Genomic DNA, 15,435 nt, shown 5'->3' on the forward strand with positions numbered 1-15,435 from the left:
GGCGTGTCCATGTGTTTGCACAGTAGTTGCTTACCACCTTCACATACTTTGTACTCAGGGATCACACGCTCACACACGCATTGTTGATAGCCATGGATACTCTCTTCAGGGCAGAAGAACGGACATTCTTTCCAATTTGAACACCGAATGTAAGCTATACCAAAAGCGGGTTTGATCACTTCGAGGTCTTGGAGGCAGATTCCACATTTTGAGTAACTCATCTTGGAAGTGTTCCTTGGGAGCAGTCAGTTGAAAGTGATGTGTGATGATCGAAGTCACGGTCACTTTATTCAGTTTTTAAAAACCGGTTCTTTCAAATGTAATAAAACCAGCTTACCACCTGTCAGCCTCATCAATGTCGTTAATCATCAAGTCTAACCAGTACCAACAGGTTTTGCAAAACTGGTCAGGTTGCAGAAGCACTTTCTCAATGTGTTTCCGCTCTTCATGTGGTTGTGTGTTATCGATCCAGTCTTGTTCATACGGCGCCACTGCATCCAACACATTGTGCCACAACCAATAAACATCACTGCGATATTTATCCAAAGCTGCTTCCTTCAAACATGACGTCGCGTTTTGATGATCATGCAATGAAAGCGGTTCCTTTTTAAAAATGTCCTCATACACCAAGAACGCAAAACAGATCCAGTACGCATCCTTTATTCTCTCATCGTCACAAGAGTTGCTTTTATTTTCAAAGATGTTTGGTGCCAAGATCCGGACTAAATAACCATAGCAAGCATATCCTTGTGTTTTATATCTTTCTCTTTGAGTAAACAGGTTTTTCCAGTTTAGTACGGTTCCCATTGTGTAGTGCTTCGTAACCTTGCGACCAAGGGTGTTCTTGCCTTGTAACGACGTTTTCCTGTTTTACGCCTAGAAGTTGGTGGTGTATCCATTATGAGTACACGCGCTGATTTTTCAGTTGAAACGGAAGGCGGTGTTTCGGTTGGGATGGGAATTTTTGACCCTTAAGTACTGAGAGGAGTACCCCTCAATGGTCTAGAGGCTTTGGTAGATTTTGTCTCTGGTTTGGGGGTAGACTCCTTAGCAGGTAATAGCTCTGACTTGCGCATTACTACTGTTGATTTTACCGTCGATTCACTTTTCATCTGTTTTGTCAAACCTTAATACCTTTGCAAAAGTTGATCCAACAATAGCACTTTTTTGATCTTCAGGTAATAATGAGTCCATGATCTGCCTCATGTCTTGATATAAACGTGTCAAAGTGGGAAGCTGAGCTGGTGCAGTTAACCGGTGTTCTGTTTCCATACTTTGCAATAAATGTTCAGGTACCATCACCATCTTTTGCGCGTGCTTCATTTGAACACTTTTCCTAACAACTCGGTAGCAAGAGGAGCAATCAAACTAGCAAGGGCAGACAAGAATACTCCCTTTTGATTCAACACTACCTATTTCCGCTTAAGACTTGGTCTCTTGCGAGTCAAATAGAGGAGCTTTGACTTGTGAGTCTTCAACCTTTTTAATGATGAATTCGGTATCACAATGTTGCCTTTAAGGAGATCTAGAGCGATTTCACCAATGGCTTCCATTTGCCCTTTGTTTGCATGTGCTGTCATGTCTTTCCGCTGTTTTCCATTACTCTTGAAACAAGTTCAAAGAAAGGGTAAATGTTGTAAGACTCTTGACTGTTTGGATACTCTCACGCGATTTCTATTTACACCTTTAGATCGGGTGTTGGTACCAGGGCGTAACACCATATTGCCACCACGTTGATTTTTTCTTGTCCCTTTTGCTGTGCGAAGTGACCTGAAGGAAGTCATCACGTTAACTGAAATCCGCCAGTGTTGGCTCCTCTGTTTTATGACATTTCTTGTCTACGTAAATCACGGGATAAGAATGTGATGTTGGTAATATCCTTGTCCGTAACCGTTGAATATTTCGTGTACGAGGACGTAAATCCAATACAAGATAACCGAATGGGTTTGACGTCGCATCTTGAAATTTTTCCCATACGTAAGGTACATTGCCTGCGAATGCCTGCGAAGCCAACGTTTAAAAACCCAGCGTATCGCGAGGGTTGTTAAAAAGCAATGATGCAGTGGGCATTCAGAGAGATACTCCGCGAAAACTTTCCAGGTGGAAAAAGGTTCTGTGTCAAATAAATACAGGTTACATCACAGTGATCAGACGCCTTAGTAAACAGATCGAGAATACGTTCGTCATCGCTGCAATTTCTCATTAAGTCATCCAGTACGAGTATTCCTGGTCGGCAGTTTGCAGGAAATAAACTAGGAATATGTTTGGGAATACCCTCTACATATGTCACTTGAGCTGTCATGTTCCTAAAACATTCTTGCCATTGTCCATAGCAATATATAATTTTACGAATAGGCCGTTTAAATAAAGAGTCCGCTTGTTCAAGTAACTGTTTTGTAAACGTCGTCTTTCCACACTGACTTAGCCCTGCTATCATAATACTGCTTGGACATTTGAATTGGGACACCTTCTCGCTATGAAAAGCAGCAACGTTGTGATATCTTGTTGATCGATGTTCCTTTTTAAAGTGATATATCAAAGATGCGCACACATCATTCATTTTAACATCAACAAAACTTTATTTATTGATTACGCCAACATTTGAAGGATTTACAAGCTTGCTTATCAAATTGTGAGACGTGTTCATTCCTAAAATTCGTTAACGACTGTATGTAGGTTTGTACAAATTGTGCTACTTGTGAATCGTTCCATTGTGAATCATATCGCAGAAATTTATTTTGAATAGTGTTTAAATCCACATTTCGTGCTCGATGAAGTAAGTAAAACAGGCAATAGTCTCCAAACACATCTGAGGTTACGTCTTGCATCGATTTGTCATTGTAATATCCATCCATACCATAGTTCTCAGGAGGAAATCCATAGCTGTCAAAGAATTCGCTTTCTTGAGGCGATACAAAGTACATCGCAATCCAATGCGTTCCGGGTTGATCATGAGGATCTGTATTTACAATCATTGCTGTAGGATACGTATCGATGATTGGTAACTTGTCACTTGGAAACACTCCTTTCATGATAGGTGCTAGGACAGGATCGTGCATTGACGCTTGCCATAATTCTTGAGTTGTATGCATCTTCAAGCACCTTCAGACAGATCGTTTACCACGCGTCTATTGCAGTCAACCTCCAAATGATTTTGGAATTCTGCGTATACGATTAAATTTAAAAGCTCTGGTGTCGGCGCTCCAAATTTCAGATACAAATTGACGTTACCGCCGCGATGGGGAATCAGCTGGTCTGGGTGACCACTACCCGCAGGAGTGTTATTCCAAGCGGATTAAGCCGTATTCACCTTCCCAATCTTCTCTGTCAATATCAATACCATGGCCACAGTTCATATCACCACTGCCTGAGAAGAGTGTATTGTACTCATCGATCCTCTTTCCACCTGTCAAATCTATCACTGAATAAGGGATTTCTTTACCATTGGCCGTCAGTCGTACTGCATTCACGTCAAACAGCTGAAAATTGAAAGGATTTCTTGCCAAGCTACCACTGTAGGCATCATTTCGTACCATTCCAAATATGATGCATTGAGGAATAAGTCCGTTGAAGAGATCCGTCTCGGTATGATTCAGCACTCCCCTGGGGCTAATTCTAGCGTGTGTTGGGGTCCTTGTCAGCGTGTAGATAGCAGGTAGGGCTATTTGTCCTGACCGTCCTTGCATGATACCAACACGCACTAGTTTAGTACTGTCAGCTACGCGTACTGTGCGGACTCTGAGGATGCTTGACATTATGCTTATCTTGCAATCACTGGCCTCTTCTCCACCCATGAGAACAAATTCATCGCTGTTTAGATCAATCTTGATTTTGATTTCTACGTTGTCCAGCAGCAGCTTATTGGTGGTGAACAGATCACACAGGGGTACTCCAACCAATCCTACTTCACCACCAGCATTAGTAGATGCACCCCTCTTCTTGAGTCCCCAGTTATTGTCAGAAGTGTTATCTACTACATCCATATGTCCTCCAAAGACACTTATGTCTTCTTTTCCTCGTTGGAAAAAGGGGATGACTTGTTGTTGGTAAGGGTAAAATTGATGATTCATAGGAAGCAACATCTTAGAGAATTGCACGACGCCGAAAATAAAGTGTTACTCGTACAGTGCCAAACGCAAATGGTACCAGATGGCCAGTGTCACTTCTTATAATGATAACCACGTAAGAAAATACAGATATAAGTGGGAGTCTTTGTTTCCTCTGCCACCATATCCCGAGGTTGACCACGAGGTACTATGGTTCGAAGTATATTCGCTTGTACATCCCCCACTACAAGGTACTCTATTAGGTCAGGGTAGATGTACATAGTCTGAAATGAATGTCTACTTAACATACCCCAGACCAATTCATCGTCACGTCGCACAGTGGTGGTAGTAGCGGTAAGTGTCACACTCTGGTTCTTATTCAGTTGGACAACAGTGGGAAGACTGATCTGATAAAGAGCCGGTACCCGATCATGATGGTTCAAGTATCCTTATGCCCGAGCTAAATTCTTGGGCAACGTTACTTGAAACGTTGGAGGTAACTTGAATTCGTAGTAATGTTGAGCTTTGGAGTAAATGTAGAAGCAGTCACTTCCACCGATGCGCTTGATCCTTTTTCCACTTTTCAGATAAACATCTGGAAATGCACTCAGGAGTCCTGTCACCATACCATTGACCAAGTCATCAACTGTTCGATAAATGCCACTTGGTAGATAGATGGGTAGGGTCCATGGTGAGTCGCTGTTACATCTTAACAGGTAAAACACTTGCCGACTTTGCACATTTTTCCAAGTATGTGGGTAAATGATGTGTGTCATTGCCACTTCCCAGTCCTCACTTAAGTGTTGTTGATTTAGAAGTTGCATCTTAAACTTGGCAGGTTTGTTTTCAGGGTATTGAGCTGTGCTTGCGTCACTGGTTACAACGATGTAAAAACTGTCACTCATCTTGTACGCCGTCTAAAGTGAAGTTTCACGTTTACGATACCACCTTGGAATGAAAGCAGCTTTCCACAACCACTTGTTAAGTAGATTTCAACGGTCTGAAATGTTTTGGTTCGTAAAGGAAAATAACTGATGTGCGTCGCTTCTTCCATTAACGTGTCACGAAATCTACCGTGTGGTACCATTTCATATAGCAAATGCAACTGTTTTTCACCCACTTAATGTGGCTCTATGAGATTGGTTTGCACTTGCACTACTCTGTGTGTGCAGCGACATAAAGAAACGGTTAAAGGAATTAAGAATGTCCCGGGAAATGTGAATGAGTAACGAAGCGGTAACGCACACCATTCATAACCATAACTAGGAATCTGTCCAAGGGTAGAATAAATCTTCAATGCAAACATGGTGCTTTCTCGGACTTTGTTTTCTTGGGTTATCCAGCCAAGAGCTTGAGCCACAGGCTTGGCCACGAACATCCATTCCTCTTGAGTTGTAAAGGTAATGTGCCATTCATCATCCACGGCAATGTGAAGGATTAGCCTTTGCACACATTGCAGCATGCCTTCTATCACGTCCAGTGCTTAACGATATCTTCCCACAGGTAGAGTTAATGCGGAACAGATGATCTGAACTTTCGGTCACTTTCTGTAACTCAGCCTCGTAAAACGTTCCTCTAATCAGCTCACCACCTGCCTCCTTCAAACGATACACGGGTGGGTTTCGTGGCAGTCTCTGTGCCACCGTAAATGATTCCTCTGTCTAAGACGGAAGATATCCCTTCTGAAAGACACGTTTGTACTTACTGATCTTGACGTGGTCTCCCACCTTGAATTTATATCTTATGATCGAGGCCTGTTTACCATACAAGGTTCTCCACACGTCTTGAGCATTAAAAACTGTCACATCTGCGGGTTTCATTTTTATACTACGATGTATGCTCTGATTTTAGTTCTTATTCAATAAATTGTCTAAGTTGTCCAGGTAATGATACGAGCTGCTCATAGTAAATAACCGCCATAGAAGATGTTTAAAGGTCCTGTTGAATCGTTCAACTATTTGCACCTTCGTCTCGTTGTATGTGACAAAATGACGAACATCACGATTCTTGAGAAATGTTTGAAAGCTACAGTTCATGAATTCCGTCCATGCATCTGTCTGCAACCTTTCCGGCTTACGTCCTTGTTTAAATATGCTTGTAAAGGCCGCTACCAATGCCGAAGCAGACTTAGATTTCAATGGAACCACCCATGCATACTTGGATAGGACATCAATGCAAGTTAACAAGTATTTGTGACCACGATTCCAGCGACTCAAATTATGAAGATCTGCCAGATCCGCTTGCGACTGTCCATCCAAACCGTTGACAAATACTCTATTGCGACGAAAGCGTTTTCGTGCTGGTTTGTGGAGAGTGTAGCCAGGTTGTTGCTGCAACCACCGAACAACTTGCAGGCGGGTTACTCCATACTGACGTGCGGCTCAATACAACTTTTGCACTCCACGTAAAGCGGAAAGGCGATCAAATTCATAATACAGTTTCTCTAGTAAACTGTTCGTGTGACGGATGGCATTCTTTTTCTTCGTTCCCCCCTGCGTGTTCTTCTGTCGCATCTCTTAAATCGATGTGTACTTGACCACGCAACATACAACTAAACAGCGCATCCTCTGACATATATCATTTAAAGCCATGGTAGGAGTTGAACTTCTTCAAAGGCGACTTGTAGCATTGCCCATGGTTGTCTTACGAATGACCAATATAACTTTTTCCGTCCGCCTTTTATCCTTTTCCTTAACATTAGCCAAGGAGTCTTTATTATTTGTCGAATCATCCACCAGAGAGTAGGATAATGCGATGAATACGTATCACATAATATTAGGTGAAATGCATATTGTTCTCTCAGAGGTGCGTTGCTTCGAGCCATATAATCATAAAAGCTCAGCAGCCTACCCCAGTGCATTTTACCTATTTCTTTAAAAACATCCAACCAATGGTGAGAGGAAACGATTGGCAAAGAGGTAAGTTCTACAAGTGTTGTTTGAGCGCAGCCACGCACCAGGAAAAAATACAGTCTGTTCATGTTCACTGTTCAATGTGTAATGAGCTGTAGATGACCTCCAAACCTCCTCTTATAGCCAGCCCTATCCTCCACAGCGTCACCATTTCAGATTGCAGGCTCAAGTATGGGACGGCAGAGTCAGCGATAACCATATGGCAATGTTGCTGCTCTTTAAGTTAACTGTATGTATTGTTTTTGTTTTCGCATCTCGTTTGATGAAGTGTGGATTGTCCAGGAAGGTGGGCTGTTCATTAGGGTTGCAGACATGTGCACACATGGTTAAAAAATTATGCGAAATGACGATAGCACCTTGTTGGGTTCCATCCAACAACCACGTACCGAATTGGTCAACGCAATTATCTCCTTTAAAGACCATCTCAAACCCTGTTTCATCTTGCACGATGAGCAGATTGGCAATATGTCTCCCCTCGTCTTAGCGTGATTCTATGTCAAAGAATAAATATTCCTGCCCTTCCTCTTCTTCTCTGTCTTCGTCTTCAACTTCATCGCTTATCATCTCTTCAGAAATCCGTCTTCTTTTTCTTTGCCCTTTGTTATTTTTCTTCCGTTTTGACTGTGCTTCATGTGCTTCACCTGAATCTTCTTCTTGATTGGCAATCGGTTTCAGCTAGCATCGGTGCCTATTTGGGTCAACAAACTCTGCACAATTCCATCACATCTTTTCTCCACACATGTGATCTTCTGGTTTCCTCTTTTGGTGTGACAAGACTTTGTTACATTTTTTACATTTGTAGAACTTTTGACAGACAGATTGGCCCTCTTTGTTGGGTCGGCAGTGGTTGGCATAGCATTCATCTCCAGCGAACATTGTGTGACAGGCTCCACACTCTCGCCACGGTGCTTTCTGGGTAATCCCTTGACATCCCTCAGTAAAGCAACATTTGCATACCTTACTACAACGGTGTTTCGTTTTGGTATCATATCCTTTCCTGCATTCCAAACACCACTAGCTTCTTCCCAAGAAGCTAGAGACAGAAGTGATGACGTCAAAGCGATTTTCGTGATGATATAGGTAAATTTGTTTTTCTCGGCGTGGTCCTTCGTAGACAATGGCGTTGAAATGTTTAGCAGACAGGACAATGATTTGGTAATCTTCAATTACGTTTTGAAATTAGGCCACTTCTGTTAACCCGCAGAGACCCTCTGGGACACCAGCCTTTTGATGCAATCTTTGAGCGAGGAGTTGCTGTTGTTTGCGTCCTTGACGGATTGAATTCCATTTAGGATGTTTCTCTTGTCGAGCGATATCAGTCACTAAAGCACGGGCGAGACACAGAAAATCTTTGTTTTTGATGCAAAGGAGAGAATGTTTGCTGTCTAGGAACTCGTACAAGATCACTGTCGGCCATACCTGACGTCATCTCGTCTACAAGGGGATCGAAAATGTTGTCACGCTGATCAAGTAACAGGAGTTCCTCAGATTGCGGATTAAAGGTAAGGAGATAGATAGTAGCGGTGGTATTAAATCTCCGTACGTTTTGGGAGGCCACTTCACGCAGGGTATAGTACTGTCCAGAGGTCCACAGATTGCTTCCAGCCCCAACCTGCTCCTCAGCCAACAAACATTCTACATCTTTTAACTGTGAACAAAAGAAATTTTACCGTAAGTTACATCAGAGAACTCAAATTGCATAATAATCAGTAGTTGTACTTGCAGTAACATGGAACTAACGTTATCGCATATTTATCAGCACTATTACTTGCAGAAAAGTAGTGTAGTAACGTTATGGTACAATAATCAGTAGTTATACTTGTAGGAACATGGAACAGTAACGTTATGGCATAATTGTCAGAACTGTTACTTGCAGAAAAATAGTGCAGTAACGATACGGTTTAATAATTAGTAGTTTTACTTGCAGGAACATGGGACAGTAATGTTATGGCATGATTGCTCAGAACTGTTACTTGCAGAAAAGCAGTGCAGTAACGTTATGGTATAATAATCAGTAGTTGTACTTGCAGAAAAATAGAACAACAAGTACCTGTGTTAACGTTAAAGAAATGTTCTTACTTCATTCTCCAGCAAATAATCGTAGAAATCGAAAGCGTCATTCATTTCCTTTTCCCACTGTTCCATAGACTCTACCATTTCGTCATCCGTCAATTCATTGTTCAGGGTTGAGATGCCATCTTCCGTTTCATTTTCAGGTAATGGCAAATTTTCAAAAAGTTCAGGATGCATGGATTCCAGTTCTGCCAAGGCCTCTGAAACCACATCAAACTGAAGTTACGGTGACCTAGTACCATTGGGGGATAGTTGTAAATCGTCCAAGAGTTCAGTATCAGAAGAGTCTGTTAATTCCTGTACAGTCATCAATCCTTTTGGCCATCTTTTAATTATTTCACTTTTATTCAAAGAGGTGATGGCTTGTACTGCAAAGGTATCGACATCTTCATTGGTAACAGGGCTGTCAGCTATGCCAATCAGTCTCGTCCACGCTTCGTCTTCGTACGTAGCTCAGAAGATTTCGAGAATGTCATCACGCATGTGTAGCTTACTTCTCTTTCTTTTGTTGATATGATATTCATGTAAGGCTTGCTTTTGTTGTCGTTGGATTATTTGAAATTCCGAAGCGCGGCCAGCAACCTCGCTTTCTTCAGTTAACGGGCATGATTCCACCTCTTCAATACAGCGCTTAGTCCCTTTGGTTGTATTAAACACGGCTTGAGAAACATTATCCTTGAATCGTACTTGCTTTGACACCTTGTCTTGGCTCTCAGGCTTCACTGTAACACACACTGCATGAGTCCCTCCTCTTATTAACGGGTTGTGGACGTCCCAGAGAAAAGTAGGATCGAAATCCACCAATCATATTTTGCATTATCAGCTGCTTTATTCTTCTTTAACTTGTTTAGCTTGACAAACTTGTTTTTTATTGCCTGTTTTTCTTCTTTCTACTGCAAAAAGCTGAGTCAGCAAAATGACCATTTTTAAAATCACATTTGTATGCAAGAACAGATACTCGCTTCTGACTTGCGTTTACGGTTAACCGGGTTTTTTTTTGTTGTTGTTGTTTTGCTCCTCCAACCAATGCGAACCGGAATAAAATAACCTACCAGGTTTTAGAGTTAAATCGGAACTAAAATCGCATTTAGCAAACTTGAATTTGCACCGTGGACGAAGCGAAAGACATTGATGAGAAGAAGTTAAAGCAAGAGAGAAAAACCCCAAGAAAATCTGAAGCTGATGTAACAAAGATTACTGTGAGATTTGCAAACGTCTTGATGTATGTTAGTTACCTTCTCAGTTTGCAGTAGTTTCTACATTTTCAAAGAGAGTATTGAACGCGGTTACTTAAGAATAATAATAATAATAATAATAATAAGAATTATAATAATAATAATAATTAATATTTGTATGGCGCAAATTTGCATGTGTATATGATCAAATGCGCCTAACAAATTGTATGTATAAAAAATAAAAAATAAAAAATAAAAAAATAATTAATTGAAAATAGTTATTTACAATTCTTACAGTCCTTACATCGTATTGTAAGCAACTCTAAATAAAAATGTCTTCAATTTGGACTTAAAACGTGTGAGATCATCCTCGTCCCTTGTTGCGCTCGGCAGTTTATTCCACAGTGATGGTGCAGCAGCAGTAAAAGCCCTGTCACCGAGTGTCTTCTTCGTTTTCGTGGATGGTGGTACTAATAAAAGTTCAGAATTTGAGCGAAGACCATACGTGGAAAAATTCCTAACATTAACGAGATTACAAATGTAGTCAGGTGCTTGGCCATGTATGGCTTTAAAAGTAATTATTAAAATCTTAAAATCAATTCTAAATTTGACTGGTAGCCAATGTAAAGAAATTAACACGGGAGTAACATGGCTAAAGCGTGGAGTTGAACAAATCAGCCTGGCGGCTGCATTTTGCACGCGTTGCAGCTTATTAATATGAGTGGTCAGTAAACCATAGAGGAGACTATTACAATAATCAATGCGTCCCATTATGAAGGCATGCACTAGCACCTTGTAGATTCTTTACGAGTAAAATGTTCTGTAGAAGACGCGAATGCGTGGAATCGTTTGGAACCGAAAACTTTATGCGTACTGAAGCGGTTTTGTTAATTGTTATGTTCTCAGTCATGTTTGCGAGGAACGACGCTGTTTTAAGTTGACACCGTAGTTTATTAGTTCTGCGCGTGGGAGTTCGTTATTCGAACGTAGTGAAATCGCTTCTTCTTACTGCTCGAAGAAATTCGCGCTTTCAAATGCATCGTTTTACTTTAGGTTTTACAAACCAAACAAAACTAAACTTGTTGTTTATTTTAATTTTACTTTAGGTTTTACGAACAAACAGAACTAAAATTGTTCGTTTCTCAAAGTTTTGTGTGCATACGACGCTGTTCATTTCTCAAAGAAAGAACAGAGCACGCGTAAATATGCTCGAAAACTTTATGCGTACTGAAAAGGTTTTGTTAATTGTTATGTTCTCAATGATGTTTGCGAGGACGACGCTTTTTTAAGTTGACACCGTAGTTTATTAGTTCTGCGCGTGGGAGTTCGTTATTCGAACGAAGTGAAAGCGCTTCTTCTTACTGCTCGAAGAAATTTGCGCTTTCAATTGCATCGTTTTACTTTAGGTTTTGCGAACCAAACAAAACTGAACTTGTTGTTTATTTTTCAAAGTTTTGTGTACATACGACGATGTTCATTTCTCAAAGAAAGAACAGAGTGCGCGTAAACGACAAATTTCTCTCTCTTCTTCTAGTTGTTTCTCAAACATTTCGACTAGTCGCATTTGGTTTGCGTTATTACAGTTACGTGAAATCGATTTCACGGATGTTTGTGGGTATTGTCAAAAGGCAAAATTATTCAGAGCGCACCATTTTGATTTGAATATGTTAACCATTCATTCTGAAGGAGTTCGCCTATATATTTATAGTTTCAATGTGAATTGAATGTTACTTTCTTTAAATATAAATGCAGTGCTATTCGCGTTATATTTTTCTTTTGAAGCGTTCCTCTTTGGAAGACATTTTAGACTGTTTCTTAGCAGTCATGTAGTGATAAAGTCAATTTCGTTAACATAATTTTAGCTGCATGCTTAATTATAAAGCCGGGTTCACAAAGCTAATCAATTACGTTTTTTGTTTTCTTTACAATTGTTTGGCACTCACCTATTGTTGCAAAGCGAACAACATGACTTTTATTTGAATATAAGAAGTCCGTTGTGAAGTGCAAATAATTTCGTAGAGTGAATCATCTATAGTAAACGCAAGGACATGTTTTCGCTTTCCTTTTGCTGTCAACATTTTCCTTCTGGAAAATTAGTTTAGAGAAATGATACTAATTTAAAGCGGGTTTAACAAAGAGGATTTTTTTGCGTTCTTTTGAATTGTTTAGGACTCGCGTATTGCTACCAAGCGCACAACATAACTTAAGTTCAATGTAAATAGTCCGCAGGTTGTAACGTGCGGATAATTTTGTAAAGTAGATCGTGTATAGTGAACGCACGAATCTGCTTTCGCGTTCCTTCTGCTGTCAACATTTTCTTTTCCGGAAAATTAGTTTAGAGAAACGAGGGTAACGCGGCAGCGAAATCGGTTGAACGAAAACAACGCAAACTGTGTATATTTTTTATTTATTTATATTTTGTTTAGCAAATAAATCAGCAATAGTGCAAGCGGCGGCAATTGATTTCTGTTTGCACTGTTTAAGTGAACAAAAAACGTAGACACAATTTGTGGTAAGACTACCGCTCTGTTTTATGACTTAGAGTTAAGAATTCGCTCATAAACCCTGTAGTTTAATCCTTTGACGCAAGTGTCCAGTCAGCTGTTCTCAAAACACGGGAAAAGACCCAAGTTTAAGAGACAATTTGCTAGAATGGATAAAGTGACTGATGTCATGTAACATTCAGGACATCATTCTCTTTGGAACGTGTTTGTAATAATTGATCATGTTTTTCAATAAAATTAGTCGAGTTTATATGAAATATTGTCTCGTGTCCATTTCTGGGTGTTACAGCTAATTGACTGCTAATTTGAACAGAGACGGATTAAAAAACCGGTTTGACAGGTTTGTCTAGTCTGTGATATTAAGGAGACGATTTTGAATTTTAATAGCGTTCAAAACTGGTTTGGCCTGGTTTTTCTCGTCTAACAACCTGTTTCAACTTGTTTGACCGTGACGTCAGTGGCTTCTCATTGGTTCTCGCCGTCTTCATTGTTGTTTCCCTATATATTTGCGATACCACCCGGCTGGTTGGGCGGAACCGTACCACCAGAGCACACTACACTTAATATACTAAACTCCAAATCATACATACACTTGCATCTCATTAAATCCGTCTTATACCTAGATGGCTTGCATCTCATTCAACCCTTCCCTATATCAACCGCATGTCATATCAACTTACGCTTAAAACCGGTTCAGGTGACCCCTGAATCTATTTGAATACATGAATAAAATTGGTCCATCCATCCGACCCATACTACTCTCGAGAGAACTCGAAATTTTTCACTTTTTAGTTTCTCCCTTAACAGACGTTTACATAGCTGCAAAACTTCCTTTACTATAATTTAACACCATGATTCTTCCTCAGTCAAAATCTAGCAATAATTTTCATCTCTGCTCGTTTGTAAGCGAACTGAGCTCGGATGAAGTAGACATACTATTCTCTATCACGCAAAAGTCTAAAATAATCCAAATTCAGCGAGAAAAAAAGCTGACCGACAGTTTCTCAAATCCTCTGATACTTTGACAAAAGACAGTTCAGTCATTGATTTTTAGGTGTACGAATTTAAATCTTTAGGATCTAGCAGAACTTTTGCACGAACTCCGATCAAAGTTTGACAAAATTACAATTCAGCGCCATTGAAATCTACAACTCCACACAACAAGGCGAAATAGAATAAAGTGGCTTCTCGGACAAAGATTGTATAAAAAAGGCTTTAAACTATTTTTTACCCTTAAAACGTTTAAAAAATATATTGATGTTAAATATTGTCTACACGGGTACAACAAACCAAAAAACACGAAAATAACCACGAGATAAAATTAAATGGCACTCGCTCCCTTATCTGCAGTGTCACGCAAGAACGACTTGACCACGATATAAACAAATAGATATTTACATCCCTTGATTTAAAACAAGTCATACTTTAAAATATCTGATGTGCCAGATTTATTCATTTGCTGAATAAATAGAAAATAACCTGATATCAATACAACCTGAAACACTTACGAGAGAAGCTTTATCATCCTTCGATAGCCAATCGGAAGTAACTGTTCCCACGAAAAGCAAATATTGCATCGTTCTCTAAATACACAAATCTACCTATCCATATCTCTGAAACTTTTAAACCAGAGTTTATTGTAGGGCAATTTCACAGACATACAAAACAACGGTGTCTTGTTCGTTTTTGACTATTGTCGGTAGGTTTTGCCGCGCAGACGAATACACTAGCTCCTCAACTTCCGTCACGCAGTGTAACAAGCATGCAAAACATTACAACTAAGACCTTGAAAACTTTCCGGAGTTGGAACAAAAGTAGAATTGATTTTGGCAAGAATGCGTGCTTTCGAAAGGCGACGAAATTATTGGAAATGACTATCTGTCCAGCTTATCCTCATAGTTAAAAAGTAATTTTTGCACCATCCCGGAAGTCAGTTTCGGGTCACTATGAAGCAGCTGTGGAAAGGAGTATATTTTTATCCCAATCCATGAAGTTTACCATCCCTTTTTTTTTGCGAAGCTGTAATGAATTATTTTAAACAAAAATCGGAATATTGGCTTATATAATTAAAGCGCAATCCATAATACAAGGGAGTCATGATATAAATTTTGTTATAATAATTGGATTGGACAACAGAATGGAGAGATAAGTAACAAAATGACCTTCACCAACATTAATCAATATATTCCGTCGGTCAAATAAATGATTTCTTTCATATATGGTCATATATTTTGGTATTACCAGAATGAAGAGAGAACAAAACTTATTGGATACAGTTTCTGCTTGGTAGTACGCCTTACAACTGGTTATTACCTGAGCCAACTGGGACGTGCTGTTTTAAAAATTCTAATAACTTCATAGATTAGCAAAAAAATATATTCCTTTTCCAATGCGGCTTCTTTCCACAGCTGCTTCAGAGTGACCCGAAACAACCTCCGGTATGGAGCAAAAATTACTTTTATGCTAAACCTGGCACGATTAACAGGGCAGACAGCCCTCTCCAATAAATTTGTTGGCTTTTGAAACAAAACAAAAAAAAACGATTTCTTGCCAAAATCAATTCTACTTCTGTTTCAACTCTGGCCGAGAAATTAATTTATTCTATTACGTCTTGTTGTGTGGAGTTGATTTTAAATCTCTTCAATTGTCTCAAGATAACAATTATAAAAATTATGTCACCCAGAATGTCTTAAAACACGCTTTACCATGCCATAACAAGTTGCTA

General features: G+C 39.8%; 1 protein-coding gene and 1 pseudogene across 1 annotated transcript; both read right to left on the reverse strand.

The window, feature by feature from the left end:
- Nucleotides 1-3,094: 3,094 nt before the first annotated feature.
- On the reverse strand, nucleotides 3,095-4,082 carry LOC146455870 (uncharacterized; annotated as a pseudogene).
- A 324-nt stretch (nucleotides 4,083-4,406) lies between these two features.
- LOC146455871 (uncharacterized) lies at nucleotides 4,407-5,499 on the reverse strand. Its single transcript, XM_085093767.1, has one exon. The coding sequence runs from the start codon at nucleotides 4,949-4,951 to the stop codon at nucleotides 4,496-4,498; it is 456 nt and encodes a 151-aa protein (XP_084949893.1). The 5' UTR covers nucleotides 4,952-5,499; the 3' UTR covers nucleotides 4,407-4,495.
- Nucleotides 5,500-15,435: the final 9,936 nt, after the last annotated feature.

This window comes from Pavona decussata, unplaced genomic scaffold, assembly GCF_977016875.1.
Source record: "Pavona decussata unplaced genomic scaffold, jaPavDecu1.1 SCAFFOLD_268, whole genome shotgun sequence".
Lineage (NCBI taxonomy): Eukaryota > Metazoa > Cnidaria > Anthozoa > Scleractinia > Agariciidae > Pavona > Pavona decussata.

Excerpts from the sequence above, each read along its gene's own strand:
- LOC146455871 (XM_085093767.1), bottom strand. The coding sequence starts at position 4,951 with ATGAGTGACAGTTTTTACATCGTTGTAACCAGTGACGCAAGCACAGCT.